This window comes from Coloeus monedula, assembly GCF_965178545.1.
Source record: "Coloeus monedula genome assembly, contig: HAP1_SCAFFOLD_67, whole genome shotgun sequence".
Classification (NCBI taxonomy): domain Eukaryota; kingdom Metazoa; phylum Chordata; class Aves; order Passeriformes; family Corvidae; genus Coloeus; species Coloeus monedula.
In genome coordinates, this window is record NW_028120824.1 from 1172168 (window position 1) to 1187255 (window position 15088).

The window sequence follows — 15088 nt, forward strand, 5'->3', positions numbered from 1 at the left end:
TTAGACACCATCCTCAATACAAACCTCCTCCATTGCTTTTTTCTGACTGGAGATCCTTGCTACTGGATACGATGGTGCTGTTTATTGGGAAGGGTTGCTCTGATGCCGATCACAGCACAGCACAGCAGGAGCTCCCTTTTTGCTCCCTTGGGCTACTCCAATTCCTCTTGGGTGATCTCTGAAATACTCTTTATCAGCTGAGGGCTGACAAAACACACAATGTCTGATTAATCACCCTTCTCTTCTCCAGCCATGACACAAGAGCTGGGTGCACTCAGAAAACAGTTTTCTGAACCATCCTATATAATAACAATCAATGCCTTGTAATTTCTGCCATCTAGATGAGGTCGCTATTGAACAGCTCCGTGTCCCAAGTGCTACCCAGCAGGGAGGGAAGAAGAGGAAGACAGGATCACAGCAGCCACTGATCAGTCATTCACAGGCATCATCACAAAGAAAGAGGAGAGAGTCAGGAATTTCACAGGCTACTCTGTTTCAGCAGCGCATCTCATCCTCCTCTTTTTAGATCTCTACTGATCACTACCTTCCAGTCCCTTCACAGTGCTCTCCTAATCCACATGAGTAACTAAGATGCAGAATAAGAGGGAAAATTTCTTCTGACCTCCAGTCACCTGAGAATCAAGCAGATAAGAGAAAACCTCCACCCTACTCTAAGGAAGGTGTTTCATAAACTCACCTGTAGCTAAAGCTATTCAGAAAGCCCACACTACCAGATGCAGAGTAGTAAAGAGCCTCTTAATTTGCTAACCCTGGAGAAAAGGCAGCTTTAAACAAACTCTGCTACTCCCACTCTCTCTCCTTAGAACTTCAGGTTGAGATGCCTAGGACCAACTAAAGAAAAAAGTCATTTCATTCATGCCCTGGTCAAGCATTTCACACCCCCTTGTCCCTCCCAATCTACCAGCCAGTCAAACACAGAAAAAGCAAGAGACCCGTGGTAGGCTTCCAGTGGAAATACTGGCAAAATCTTCTTGGACTGCATTATTTGAAGGACCTGAGGTCAACTCACTGACTGGGAAAGACTTTTACTGCTCCACTTAGCCTACCAGCTCAGCTCAGCTCAGCAGCCTCCCAGCTACCTTTAGCTGCATAAGCACATGACCTGCAACCAGAAAGGCGTGAATCTTCCTTAGGAAGGAAACAGACACGGGGAATGAAGAGTGGAGATTAGTCCGCACTCTTAGGAACAGGCAACACCAACCAAACACTCTGTGGCAATAGCTTGTGTCTAGAAGCTCTCTACCTTCCAGTCCACCTCAAGGCTTTGGGACTTGTGCTGACTTGCACAAAGGAACCCACTCCACCCTGCAGCAGTGGGCTCCTTCTTTCCAGCCTGGATGGAGACATGTCCTGTATTTTGCAAGCATGTCCAGGTGTTCAGAATGGAACATGCTGATCATGATTAGCACCTTAAGGCACACAGCTCTTCCTTTCTCAAAGTATGCTTTGTGAAATTATAGGCAGTGCTATCCCCACCTTTCCAAACAAATTACCCTCCTTCTAATTGCACTTGCCTTCAAAATACTGCCACTTCTTCATTTCAGACTATGCTTCCCTCAGAAGGATGCACAAAAGGTTAGAGTAGCTGCAAGCACCTGCACCTGCAATTTTCAAGTAACTGCATCTTCAGAAAGGCTTCTGACAACAGGCCATTCTCTGGACATGAACATGGCAACGCTGAGGCAAGATAAATGACTTCGCTACATCTTACAGCCCAGATGTTTAAGGCCAGAGAAGACACCACCAGGTTGTCCTGATACTTCTGCTCATCCTCTCTGGTAGGGGCTGTACAGAGAAGAACACAGTTTTAAATTCTAACTCAGTTTGTGCTTCACTGATGAAGGAAGCAGGAAGAAAGGGAAAGGGACTTCGCTTTGGAGCAAATGGGAATTTTCTTGTGGATTTCAGTGTCCAGGATTTAAACCAGTAAGGGATTTTCTTTAGTAAATCCAAAGGACAATTGGCTACAGAAACTCGTATCTTGACACTATTGATAAGCGCTGACAGTTCTCTGGCTGTGACTTATTTTATTCAAACCTGCTTTCTCCGAATGCACATCTGACAGCAGGACTTGCTCCGTTCAGCCTGCAGCAGTTCCACAGGAAAGATGTTGTGAAATTGGCCACACATCTTCGCAACGCTTCCACTTCAACATTTTTCCCACTATGTTCAAATGTATTTGTCAGCTTCCTAAGGAGTGCAGTGTCCATAACATAGGAGACGAGACTTTCATGCAAAAATTGAAAGACCTTGAACTGCAGTGGCAGGAGGAACTCTGGTGTAATACCAGTGCCAGATGGCATGGGTGTGAAAAGCACATTCACATCGATACTGACAGGCTTAGGAGAGACACAGAGCAGGGTGAGCTATTCCCAAAGAAGGTGAATTGACAGTGCAAAGGAGAGTTAATACCAACCAGCTGCTCAGTTACTTTATCAGAGCTGCCCCTGTTTTCAAGGCCTGAAAGAACAGCTCAGTGCCAGAAAGACATCCAGATCATTTGGCTATGCTTGCTCTTATGGAGCACTGTTTTCAATTTCCATCCTAGTGGGGTTGCATACTACTGACCAGTTAAAATCAGCACCTGAGCTGCACAGCAGTATTTCAGTGGCAACACTGGACAGCTGTAGGTTCTGCCCTTCCCCTCTCCCAGCATGCTCCTCAGACACACAGCACACTTGCACCAAAACTCACAGCCACACCCACAGTTTAACCACCTGCAATAGTTTTGGCCCTGGCCAATCTAGCCCTGGGTGCATTGTGCAGCAAGAAGCCATGGGGGCCGTGCTTCTCCCTGACTCCAAGCATCGCTCCAGAGGCCACACAAGCTGTGCGGTCAGGCCGTAAGGCTCAATGGCACACAGAGATCAAGTCCTACCCACTGAGAGCACATGTCCTTGTGGAAGGGGCTGATGAGCACTGGAGCAAGGGAAAGGGCAGGTCTCTGCAGCTGGGGGCAGAGGAGAGGGGAACAAAGTGGGTGTGTGTGTTTGGGGAGAAGGGAGCAGGGAGGGTGTTCTCCTCCTTCCACAAGCTGGGCCAAAGGGGCTGTGGTGGGAGCAGTGCCTGCCCAGCAGAGGAAGCAAAAGGCAGGGACCCCAGCGAGCACAGTTCCCTCTCAGTGGAACAGCGAGTTCTGCTGTTGGCAGCGATCCTCCTCTGGGAGGTTCCTGCCTGCTCTCCTCACATGGAGCTGCTTGTTCCTGTCCCTTCAGAGGCCTTCCCTCTCTGATGTGGGCCACAGCAGCTTTCTTTCCCATGCTCTGAATGAGGAGGGGCAGGTTTGAAGCAGCACTGGGAGGATTAATTAATATTTTAGCTGTTTCAACCATCATGACTTCTGGTTGCATTCATGAGACAAAATTAATCCCCTGCTCTAGTGAGTTGCAGAAGTGCAATACCGAGATGTGACTGCTGGACACAATCACCGCTTGAGTCACTTTGTCATTTTTTCAGGTAGCTGCAATGGATGGACGTTCTCTAAGAACCATTGGATTAAATATAAAGAAGGACACTTTTCAGGCAATTTGAGAAACTTCTCTCCTTTTATTGTTTTTCCTAACATAAATATCTGGATATTACTGAAAAGCAGCCAAGCAACTACAGCAGTGTAGTTTAATTGCCTAAACTAAGGGTAAGTTTACAAAATAGTTTACCCACTGACAATACTAAAGGGCCTCTTGAAGCATGGATAATATATCCAGTTCCCATTATGAAAACTTGGACTACCTATTCTTCCATGGTAGAGTGAATTAAAACTACCTGTTGTACTTTCATATACTAAGAAAAACTACATCCTTAAAAAACTACAATAAGTACAGCTTACTGAAGAATTACATTAAGTCCCTAACAGGCTCGTTTTTTGGACTTGGAGGTATGCCAAGCAACCTCTGTCAGTTCATAGTCTTCTGTAAGGATGTGCAGGTGGAGCCAGTTTCTGCCTCGTAGACGCAGGAACATTGCAACAGCACCGTGGTAAACTGAAAGGTGAAGGGCAAGGCCACGCAGAGATGTGTGTCTGCACAATGAATTAATGTGCCGCAGCATCTTCCTTCCGCAGGAACAGGAAAGCAGCTTCAGGATTGCCAGTGAAAAAAGCAAGAATTATGCAGTGCTCACGTGGCTGCCATCGGGTGGGAGCCCCCCCAGCACAGCTCTGTGCAGGGAATTCCTCTCAGTGGTTGGAGAGCAGCATCCAGAGGCGGAATCGCAGCTGACCGTAAGCTCGCATCGCCTCTGCGTGGGCGGCCGGATCTCGGGCCAGGTGCTCAAAGAGGTTGAGCGGCTCGACCGTTCGCATTGCCGGCGGCAAGCTGATCTCCGCAGGAAGCCTCTGGTTGCCCAGGACAAAGTGCTCCAGGCGTTTCAACTGCAGGCAGCGGCGCAGGTATGCCATGATGTCCCACAGCCGCCGCGCAAATTCCCTCCTGCGCCACTGGGACAGCGGTACGGTGGTCAGCACGTGCATGACCACAGTCTTCCAGGTCGAGCTGGAAAACCCTGTGCCCCTCAGGATGCAGGTGAAGAGCTGCAGGCATTTCAGGTGCAAGCTCTCACACGGCACCTGCCTGGCGACGTGCTGGAAGAATTTTGCCTCTGCCACAGCGTACGTCTCAGGCCACGCTGTGCTTGCGATGGAGTCGGCCTCGGCGGGCTGGCTGCTCACAAAGATGCTGGAGCCGCCTTTCTGGGCCTCTGTGGGCTGGCTGACCACAAAGATGTCGGAGTCCCCGTGGCGCACCCCAAACAGCATCTCCACCATCAGGCTCTTCTTGCCTTTGCTCAGCCGGAATTGGCAGGACCGGCTGCAGGGCTGAAACACCAAGTGCCATGAGTACGACTGAGGCAAATGCAGCCACGAGCATCTCACCAGCTGGTAGAACCAGTGGGAGGTTTTCTCCACGTCCAGGTAGGAGCCGGTGCAGAGTGTCTCTAGGAGGCTGGGCTTCTGCTTCCGCCGCAGCTCCTCCTGCGAGTGGTGCAGGAAGCACAACAGCTTCTCGCCCAGCTGCTCCCTCTCGCACGTGCACACCAGCTCCACACGGACGCAGAAGGTCCTTGCTGCCATCTGCCCTGCACTGTTCAGCTCCAGGTGGAAGGCGTGTCCCGGTGGGGGATTCAGTGGGACCAGCACGCGGTACACCACATCCTGCTCACGGGGACTCCAACCCTCAAAGGCACTGCCCACCCCGATGGCTTCTTGAGGCACCGGGTAGAAACTATTGCTCACGCTGTCAATAAAGACACGCGTGAAGCTCTCCATCAGCTCAGCTGCCACTGAGCGACCTCTCTCCACGTCCTCGACAGGACACTGTATGCGATCCACTAAAAGGATCCCTCGCTTATTCCCAACGTCACAGGCGTCTTCTTCCTCTTCAATTCCACCACTGCTGCCTTTGTCCTTGCCAGCACCACTGCCTTCTTTTTCACTGGCAGCCACATTTCCACCTTCTTCTTCTTTTCCATCTTCATTCTTCTCGCCTTTCACATTCGCATCCCTGTTTTCCTGATCCTTCCCATTCCAATCAGTGGCTCTGTGTTCACTGGAATGACTGTCTTCCTCCAGCTTCATATTGCTGCTTTCTCCTTCATTTATCTTATCAACACCTTCTTCAGTTGAAGCAACATTGCCATGTTCCTCTCCATTTCCATTTTCATTCTTTTCTCCCTTCCTATCGGCAGCACTGGCTTTCTCATCTTTGTCTCCAAGATTGCTTTCTTCATTTCCAATGTCCTTCTTTTCTTCCTCAGTTGCAGCAAAACCACAATGGTCTACTGCATTCTCACCATCACGGCTGTCTTCTTGTCCTGTCCAATCACTGCTTCTTTGTTCACTGGCATCACTGCTTTCCTGCACTTTCACATCCGCTTTTTCTTCCTTTCCATCTTCACCTTCACGTACGTCATCGTTGCCTGCTTTCATATACGCATCATCGGTTTTTTCTTCATTTCCATCTCCTTCTTCTTCCTTTCCAGCATCCTTGTCTGGCTCCACCTTCACATCCTTGTTTTCTCCTTCATTTGCTTCATCTAGGTCTTCCACACCTCCAGTAACATTGCCAGGTTCTTCTTCATTTCCCTCAGCAGTATTGTCTCCTGGCATATTCCCATCACTCCAGCCTTCATCTTTCCTTGCATCATGGCCATCATCACTTTTAACATCACTGTCTTTCTTCAACTTCACATCTTCATCTCGTTCATTGGCATCATTGTCGTCTCCTTCATTTGCAGCCACAGGACTGCCTTCTCCTTCATTTCCGCTGCCACTGTCATCTGCCTCCACAGTCACATCAATGTTTTCTCCATCTCTCTCGGAATCCAAACTGTCTTCTTCCTTTTCTTTTTCCTTCTCCTCTCCCAAGGTCTTGCAGGAGGTCTGGTCCTTGCCGCTGCTGTTGGTTTTGCTGGCTTCAGGACTCCTCCTGCAGCTAAACCACAGGCCCAAGAGGAGCAGGAGTCCAGCAAGAGCCCAGAATGGCCACTGTTGCAGGGCACCAAAGAGCAGGGCTCCCCAGCCCTCGTCCTGCTGCTCCGGGGGCCCTTGCTCCAGCTCCTGCAGCAGCCGAGCCATCTCGCGGTCGAGCAGCTCCTCACGCTCCTGCATTCGCCGGTGCGTGGCCTCATCCAGCCCATCCCCAGCTGGCTGGGGGTACTGGATCAGGCTTTGCACGAGCACGAAGAGCAATGACAAGAAAGCCATGGTCTGCAAGAGGACACCCAGAAGGGGTTCAGTAGGGCCGGAATGGAGGCAGCCAGTGCAGGGCAGGAGCCACGGGGATGTGGCAGCAGGAAGGAGAGGGCCCCCAGCAGCTGGCAGGAGGCAAGGCCTGCACCGCTGCCCCAGCAAGCACCGAGCCTGAGCAAGGCGCTCCCGCCAGGGGCTGGGCCCTGGACGCAGGGACAGAACACACGCCCCGGGTGCCAGCGCTTCTGCCCCAGCCCTCCCCCAGCCCTGCCTCCCCACCGCCTGTGGGCACTCACCGCTTGCCCAGGCTCTACTGGGGGCAGCGTCAACCAATGGGGCCTTTTATAGCTGCCCCCATTGTGACACGGCCCCTGTGCTGTCACAGGCCCCAGAGCGCATCACAGGCCAGCCCCACCCGCCATCCCCAGGCCGGGAACTGCTCATGGCCCTGGGCACCCAGAGCCTCAACAGACACAAAGTGCAGACCCATCAGTCGTGAACCTGGGAACCCCAGAGCTTCCCTGTACAAAGCAGGCACAAGTGCCCTCCCACACAAACCCTTGTCAAATATAAATTTGTGTGACATGATCCGTGGATGCTCTTGGTATATAGGTGTAAGCTTTTATTTAATCTTGGAGGGGGACATTTTTTATTAATAATATTTATATTTATTACTTTTGGGGCAGGATGTCATATAGGCTAATGTTTTGTTACAGATTTAGTGAGAAATCTTTCTGAAAGAAATCCAGGCTGCTTGAATGATGCACAGGAAGACGTAACACCCTCCTTAAAGAGGCCCAGTAAGTTAATTACAAAATTTTGGTGTCTTCAACAACCTCTCAGCTCTTAAAACTCTATGGTTCAACACAGTGCAAAATTCTGGGATAGCCAGGATTTTGTTCAGAAAGTAGAATGTCTCATTTTTCAAATTTGTAGCAAAGATGTACATCTGTCACTCCCACCATCTTCAAAATTGTCTGCCTTAAACAGAGTTAACCAATCTCTCTGACTTGTCTGATATTGCACTGGTTTATTAAAGGAAATTCTGACTCTTTCTGCTATCTCTGTGTATTTATCTCCAAAGGACTGTGAGTATGGAAGAGTCATCCCTTATGTTCCTCAGCTCTTCTTTGGGGAACTCACCTACAAATGGAACTGCAGAAATGGGGAGGGAGGAAAAGGAAACAGGATGTGAATCGAGCACCTGCATAGTGACCACAGATGTCCACTGCTAGACAGACACTGATGTCAGGCAGATCATGCCCTCCAAATAGTGCTCAGAAAGAGAACAAGTTTGGGATTCCTGAAACTGCTCTGAATTGGATTTGCTTAAACAGATGTCATTAGTAAAAGCAATCAAAGAAAGAGTTTTGATCCCTCTTCCAAGCTGATGCCACTTATCATGTATCTTCCCTGCATTCTTCTAGGGAAGCTGTTTTTGATGTTGTCCTGTCCTTTTTATAAGGGAGCAAAAATACTTTGTTAAGTATTACTCTTTCAGTTTTGTTTCCTCTCCTCTTCTGAGATACAGTAAAGTGAACATTCAGCAGAATAGTTTTGTATTTTTTGAACACAATTCTTCTTTTATCCAACTGAGGCCCTTCTGTGATCATGAAAAAACAGAAACTGTTGTGAACTAGAGTTTACACTCATAAGAGGTTGACATGGGTCAGTTCTCCAAGGTTATTCTTAGTTCAACTGCTGTGTAAACTGTTGATGTCACTGACTGGAGGCTGCTCTTCAGGACATTATAGATATGATAATTATATGACAGAAAATGCAACATATAGTTGAATCTGACCTTCAAGTTCACTAGCTTAAAAAAGGAAAAAAATGTCTGTAAGAAATTTGCTGCTTTTCCCATTACTAAGATGTAATAGATGCCTTCAAGTTTATACTCAGTCGACAGCACATACACATGGACAGCAGTGCCCATCCATCTTCAAGCTAGGGTACATTTTAAGTCTCAATGATCACTGCCTCCAGAAAGCATTTTTGAGACAAAACAGGCAAAGTCTTTTGCATGTCTAGACAATCATCCAATACTAGGATCTTCACTCTCACATAAACACTTCATGTTTTTCCACAGAGGAATCTGAGATAGATTTTCCTGAGAAATAACAAACTACCAAAAATTAATTAAATGACAAACAAGGGAAAAGCACCACTTCCTCACTCAGCACATTTTCCTTGATTTTCATTAAGCATTCAGATTTACAGATGCTGATATTGCCACAAGAGCAGTTTTTTTCTGGTTTAACTTCCTCTTCCAGTAGAGCAAGCACAGCTGCAAAATGCAAGCTCACTTCTAGGCTCTCTTACACATCACCAGTTTACCACATTCCAACCAGTCACAGCTGTGCAACACCCCGTCAGGGTACTGGGATTACTGCAGTGCCACAGACAGTTTAAGTGAGGCTCATGGAGCTGTACAATTTTAACTATGTTTTATATGTATAATTAAATGATGCATGACATGGAAATAAGCCAGCTGTACTGAAACTGAACAAACTAACTGCTCTGATGCAACAGTTAAGCATCTCATCAGTTCTAAAATGAAACAGGTTTAAAGCAAAAACAATATAGAGAACAGAATGCTTGACACTGTTAAATAGCATGGTCAAAGGATAATTTTTGAACATTAAGGAAATGCACTCACCCAGTCAAATTTTCAAAAGAATTCCTGGCACCAAAATGTTCTCTGTTTGTTTTTTCACCATGTTTTAAGAATAGATCACTCTGGGGGAAGAAAATCCTGTGTGCAAAACACTGCGTGAAACTAAACAATCCTTAAACATGGCTAATTTCCATGTGGAGCTGATGATTTAGCACTGTCATCCTTCAGCAGAGGAGAAAGAACTACCTGTCTTTAGTTTACTTAGGTAAGATGAAAAAAGTGAGGAGCGTGAATTTGATCTTGCTTCAATTTACTTCAGTGGAAAAACTCTTGCCATGACTTCAGTGAGAATGAGACTGCATCTTAATTCATTCTATATGGAGAAAAACAAATCAGCTGAGAATAATGCTTTTGTTTATTAGATGTAAATTACTACCATAGTCGTTTTTAACAGTGCTAAGTAAATCCTGCTTTAAAAGCCAAACGTTGCCTTCAGTCCTGCTTATTCCTCTGTACTGTGTCACAATGCAGGATTCCTGGTCCTCTGACCAAGTCACCGCTGTCACAGTAAGCATGGCTTGTTCTGGGGAATGGCCACATTCCCACACGGGAATGATAGATGTTTGTGGATGTCACTGGTGACAATGTCCAAATCTGGGCTAGGGCATGCCCCCCAGCCAAGAAACTAGGGTGCACACTTTTGTAATATAAATGCATTCACTGAGAACACAGACTGCACTTACTAAAATGTCCATGAAAAGCAGCCAAGTAAATCAAATCAATAGGGTTAAATTTGCAATTAGGATTCTCTCTTTCGGCAGGAAAATTTTAGGATAGCCACAAATTGAGAAAAATTTGCTTTTTTTTCTTCTTTTTCTCAGAAGGCAATCAACCTTCTGGTCTGGCTATTCTTTACTTCTCCCTATGAAGTAAAATCTAAAAAGACACACACACGATATTTATGGAAGGACCTCCCAATGAATTAGGAAAAATTATTACTCAGAAGATCAAACAGAAACAAGACTGTCTACACTGTATGAATTAAACATACATGAATTAGGACACTGAGCCTTCCATTCTTTAGTAACAGAACTGATGCTGTCCTGAAAATGACATTAATGAATTACACTGGTATATGAAAACCTTCTGCATCTGCTCTAGAGGTTGGAATGAGGATGTTAAATGAGGCAGCAGACAACAAGGACGTGCTGCTTAGGGAAGCTGAATATCACTTCTGTGCTTGTGGAGTTCTGCAGTTTGGATGAAGGTCACAGGTTATCTCCAGCTACATGAAAATGAGTGATAAATACACACTGTTGGTCTTAGACTGAAAGCAGTACTAGGCAAAGAGAGTCAAAATATGGAATATTACTCAAAATCATCCCCTGGTTTTCTAAAGATCATAATCTTCTATTAGAAGACAGTTTGTTACCTTCTCCTAATATTAAAGCTGTAATAGTAAAAGCACCTCAATCTTGTAGAAGTATCTAAGATACACAGAATAAGTAAGGTATATGCAGTGAGAGCACCCTAAAAACATCACAAGAGGAGTGACAATTTCTGGGATAGTAATGACATGAACGAGTATCTAAACGTTAAGTCTGAGTGAATAAGAGAATTTTTCAACTAATGGATCAGGGAAAATGTGAAAGGATGAGATATGTGATTAAAGATCATAGTGTATTCGGTTAACACAGGTGGAAAATATATGACTTTGATTCTGTACTACAACATATTTTAATTGATTTGTGTGTAGTTTTAGTTTTATACATGCACAATTTTTTAGAACACATCTTTAGACTGGGACAAACAATAAAGGAAATCCATTGTATGACTTTACATTGATCCCAACATCACTCACTGGAATATCTTAACATTTCCTGCACAGATTCCCATTCGTTAAGATGACAACCTTGAGAAGAAGGAAACCTATAACTGCCATTCAGAGAAGGTCTAAAATTTCAATTGCTGTTTGAACACAAAGGAGCTTTGACATGCTGTGGTTTATTGAAGCACTCCTGCAGTTATAGACACATCTTTAACCACCCTACCCTCTCCCTCTTCCTCCATCCACCACTGATTGATGCAACTGGAAGCTTCAGTAACTGCAGAGCAAAGTCCCGCTTACTTCCAGCTCTCCTGCCCCAGCAAATGCTCAGCTCTTCTGGGAAGATGGAGCTATGCCATAAGCACATTGCACCTGAAAGGAGATGAAACCTTCCCTTCAAAGACACATGTGACCAGGTTTTTGGAACTGCCTGATGTGGCCAGTTCTCATCTGTTTTCCATAAAGAAGGAAAAGAGCCCTGTATTCTCCTCTTCATGAGAGTTCAAGTATGAATTCCAAAGAACAGAGATGCCAGGACTTGTCAGTGACATGACTAACAATTTTATGAGAACTGGCAAAAAACCAGTTCATTTCTCCTACATCTTATTCTCAGAAACCTTGGAATTGTTTTGTCTGAAAGATTTGGGGGGAGGAAGGTAGACTTAATTCTCACAACTATATTAAATATTCAGTACATCTGATATTCTGTTGTCAACACGCAAAATATAGTTTAATTATGATAAGCCATACTGGAATCATTTACAATACATATATGTGAAAAAACAGCATTAAATTATTTCTTGTTCCATGTGGAAAAATATACACCTTCCAACCCCCCAAGAAAGTAAGACAAGCCACAATAAATTCTGGTAATTCTCTTTCTTCTGACTTTTCAGTTCCATCACAGCTCTCAAAACTAAGATTTATGTGCTGTTTTGCATCTGTATCTGTTGTTGATTTTCCCCCCCTACAGGGATATAGGTGAATAAGTTTGGACAGGAAACGGTATCCCTCAAGCCAAACTGAAAGGTTTATAAAGTTGCTAATAAAAGTTTGGGTCAGGGCCTAAATATCAATCATCTGCTCACTGTCTTTTTAAACAAGCTCAGGCATTTTCCCAACTGTTCCCAGCAGGTCTCTGCCACTATTTTAAACTAAGATTTCAGCCATTTTTTTTCCCCTGTGTTGACCTCACTAATTTTTCTTTCTCCCCCCTCTTTACCTGCCAAAGGCATCCATCAGGATTTTGCCAAAGGCTATCTGCTTTTGAAGTTGAGAGGAATTCACTAATCGTGAGCGTCAAATCCACAGTAAATGCCATGGCCATATGGTATATGCTGCTTTTGGGAATTAGCTCAAAAGGCCTAGCTGTGAGAAGGCCGGCTGTATGTCAGGAGGGTTTTACTGCTAACTTTCATAACTCATGTCAGCTCTTTCAGTTTCTGTATGCATTGGCTTCAGGGAGTGCAACTGTTCCCTGAATTTATAAAAATGTTGTCAAGATCCCTTGATCTTGCTTCCTCTGTCTCTCTCGCACAAACACATCCAAACACATTTATATACACAGTGGAATAGCATGCACAGTGGCATGCAAATCTAGCAAAAGAGAAGCTTGTAAATAAATAGCATGTCATTCTGCTTACTCAATAAATTTCTCTGGGTGTTAAACTCATGATAAACATATCATAAGCCCCGATGAAGGCTCTACAGCCTGTCCCATCACACCATCCTGAGTGTAACTCTGCAATGCATAGGAAGACATAAGTTTGAAAAACAGAGCAGAAATAGCTCCCCTAAGGGCAAGGTGCTGACATAGCTGAAACATAACTAACTGGAGAGCATTTGTTTTCACTAAAGAAGGAAGTGTCAGTGACACATCTCTGTGCCTGTGGAGGTGTACTGTACATTCAAAGCAAAAAGAAATCCACCTTCTTTAAAAAATTGGCCATTAATACATAAATATGTCTGTGTTGAAATCCCTCAGACGGTACCATTCTTAACAAGAACTACACACAAGACTAAGAAATTCTGCAGAGAATCACGCTTTTGTGATCCAAAGAGGCAAGGAGAAAGAAAACCACATATGAAGAGTTTAACATATCCACTTAGTGATAGAAAAAGAATTATTACAAAAATAAATGTCAGTCCCCTTGAAACACTTGAGTCAGCGCTCTCAACTTTCTCTGATGCTGTAGGAAGGTGTGAATGTCCTCCATGTGTCACATCATCCGCACCAGCCACACAGGAATGTCTCCAATGCACCTCAGAGCCTTTCAAGGACCACTCCCCTCTAATTTATGTAGAGTCTGTTAACATCCTCTTGGAGCAAACAGAAATAATACTTTTAAAAGACATTTATACTTCAGAAACATGTGCCCCGACACAACAAAAAACCCAGATTTTAATACTGCCCCGAGGCAGAATTCATCCATCTTTAAGGCTTCTATTATGTATTTCCTGGTTAGTAATACAAAAAGAACTGCTGGCAGTATCACATCGAAACCAAAGTGCCAGAATCAGAAAAACTACTGAAAAGTTTACCTTTATAGGAAAGCTTCAGTCTTGGGATATTTTGTTTTGACGTTCCAGTGACTGGAAGGAACAGCATCGCTAAAGACAGCAGGCTGCAGGCATGTGGCACTTGCAAAGCTCTCATTCTGCTCTCCTCTTCTGTATCTTCTTTTGTACTATGGTGAAATATCTCCCCACTTTTCAAACAATCCAAGTTTTATCTGGAAGAAAAAAAGAAAACATCTGTAGATCTGCTTTACTGCATAAGCAACAATTCTGTAAGCAAGCCAGACCTATTTCTAAAGAGCACCTCAGTTAATTTCTTTGCTACGAAAGTATTTTTCCTCTAGTACAAGTAAATAGTTTTGTTTCTTTAATACTAAATTTACACATTTTGACATTGGAAAAATATGTACTTTTCAGACACCAATGTCTAGCCTAGCTAACGTTTAAGCACAAATTAAATTAATGCAGTATCCATAAAAAGAACATTTGACATTCAAAAGTGACCATGCAACTTGATAGTTAATACCAGTCCATTGGATATCTTACATGTTTTATAACTCTTTTTGTCTCAGTACAACAGCTATTGTGTGTTTATGCTATGACTAGAATGAACTGTAATGTCTCAGATGCCATGGGGGTACAAGCTGAGTTAACAGTGAGTACTTACCCATCAAAAACTAAACTAAGAAAACTGGAAAGAGCAAGCAGTTGTGTTTAGTTTTAATAGAGAAAAAAGTCAAAGCGGATGATGGATTTAAAAGTGCTTTCAGTATGATATTTCCAGCAGAACAACTGCCTCAACTCATCCACCAAAATGTCCTATAAACTTTAATGAGTGTTTCAGGCTGGGGTCAATAGGCTGATAGGGGATTTTGTTAGCACAGTGTGCAACTAAGCCAGCTTTGCAACACTTTTCACTTAGTAAGAATCATTCATATTCCATAAATCTTGAAGTGTTTTACAACTGAAAGCAATTATCACTGCCCTTATTTTCCCTATGCAAAAACGGAACCATAAAGCTGCAGTGAACCTATTTCCTCAAGGTCACACAGCAAGCACAGTAGTTGAAAAGAAAACAGCAACAGCAGTCCTGCTGTCCTTTGTGCCCAGCTATCAAGGATCCCTTTTGCCCAATAACTCGACTTTTGCACACGAAATTATTTGAAATGGCATCTTGAGTTCTGAAGGCAAAACTTCATGGTTAATAAATCACAGAGATCAGAGCATGAAAATATTTGTGAGACCAGATCCTTCCCCCTGCAAGTGCCTGATGCTAGAGGTCAAGGGAGATGGCTGGTGAAATGACAAATGTCAGTGTTTGAGTAATGCTGTAAAACCAAGGAGTAAGGAAATGTTATGGTTAGTCAAGAGATTAATGGCTCATGATGTGCCATGAAAATTCTTTTCTGAAAGGTACTGG

The 15088-nt window shown here is 44.5% G+C and overlaps 1 protein-coding gene and 1 pseudogene across 2 annotated transcripts in view; one reads left to right on the forward strand and one right to left on the reverse strand.

Annotated features, from left to right (window-relative positions):
• Positions 1-4195: 4195 nt before the first annotated feature.
• LOC309585547 (inositol 1,4,5-trisphosphate receptor-interacting protein-like 1) lies at positions 4196-5944 on the reverse strand (the record flags this gene model as incomplete). Its single annotated transcript, XM_082303514.1, is given in 3 exon segments — positions 4196-5519; positions 5707-5710; positions 5713-5944. Coding segments are annotated over 3 exon segments (1560 nt in total).
• Positions 5945-7148: 1204 nt separating this feature from the next.
• LOC309585544 (epidermal growth factor receptor kinase substrate 8-like protein 2) overlaps positions 7149-15088 on the forward strand; it is a 111119-nt pseudogene continuing 103179 nt past the window's right edge. The window contains exon 1 of the transcript in view: positions 7149-7184. The product of the transcript in view is annotated as an epidermal growth factor receptor kinase substrate 8-like protein 2 (transcript). The remainder of the gene's footprint in view (positions 7185-15088) is intronic.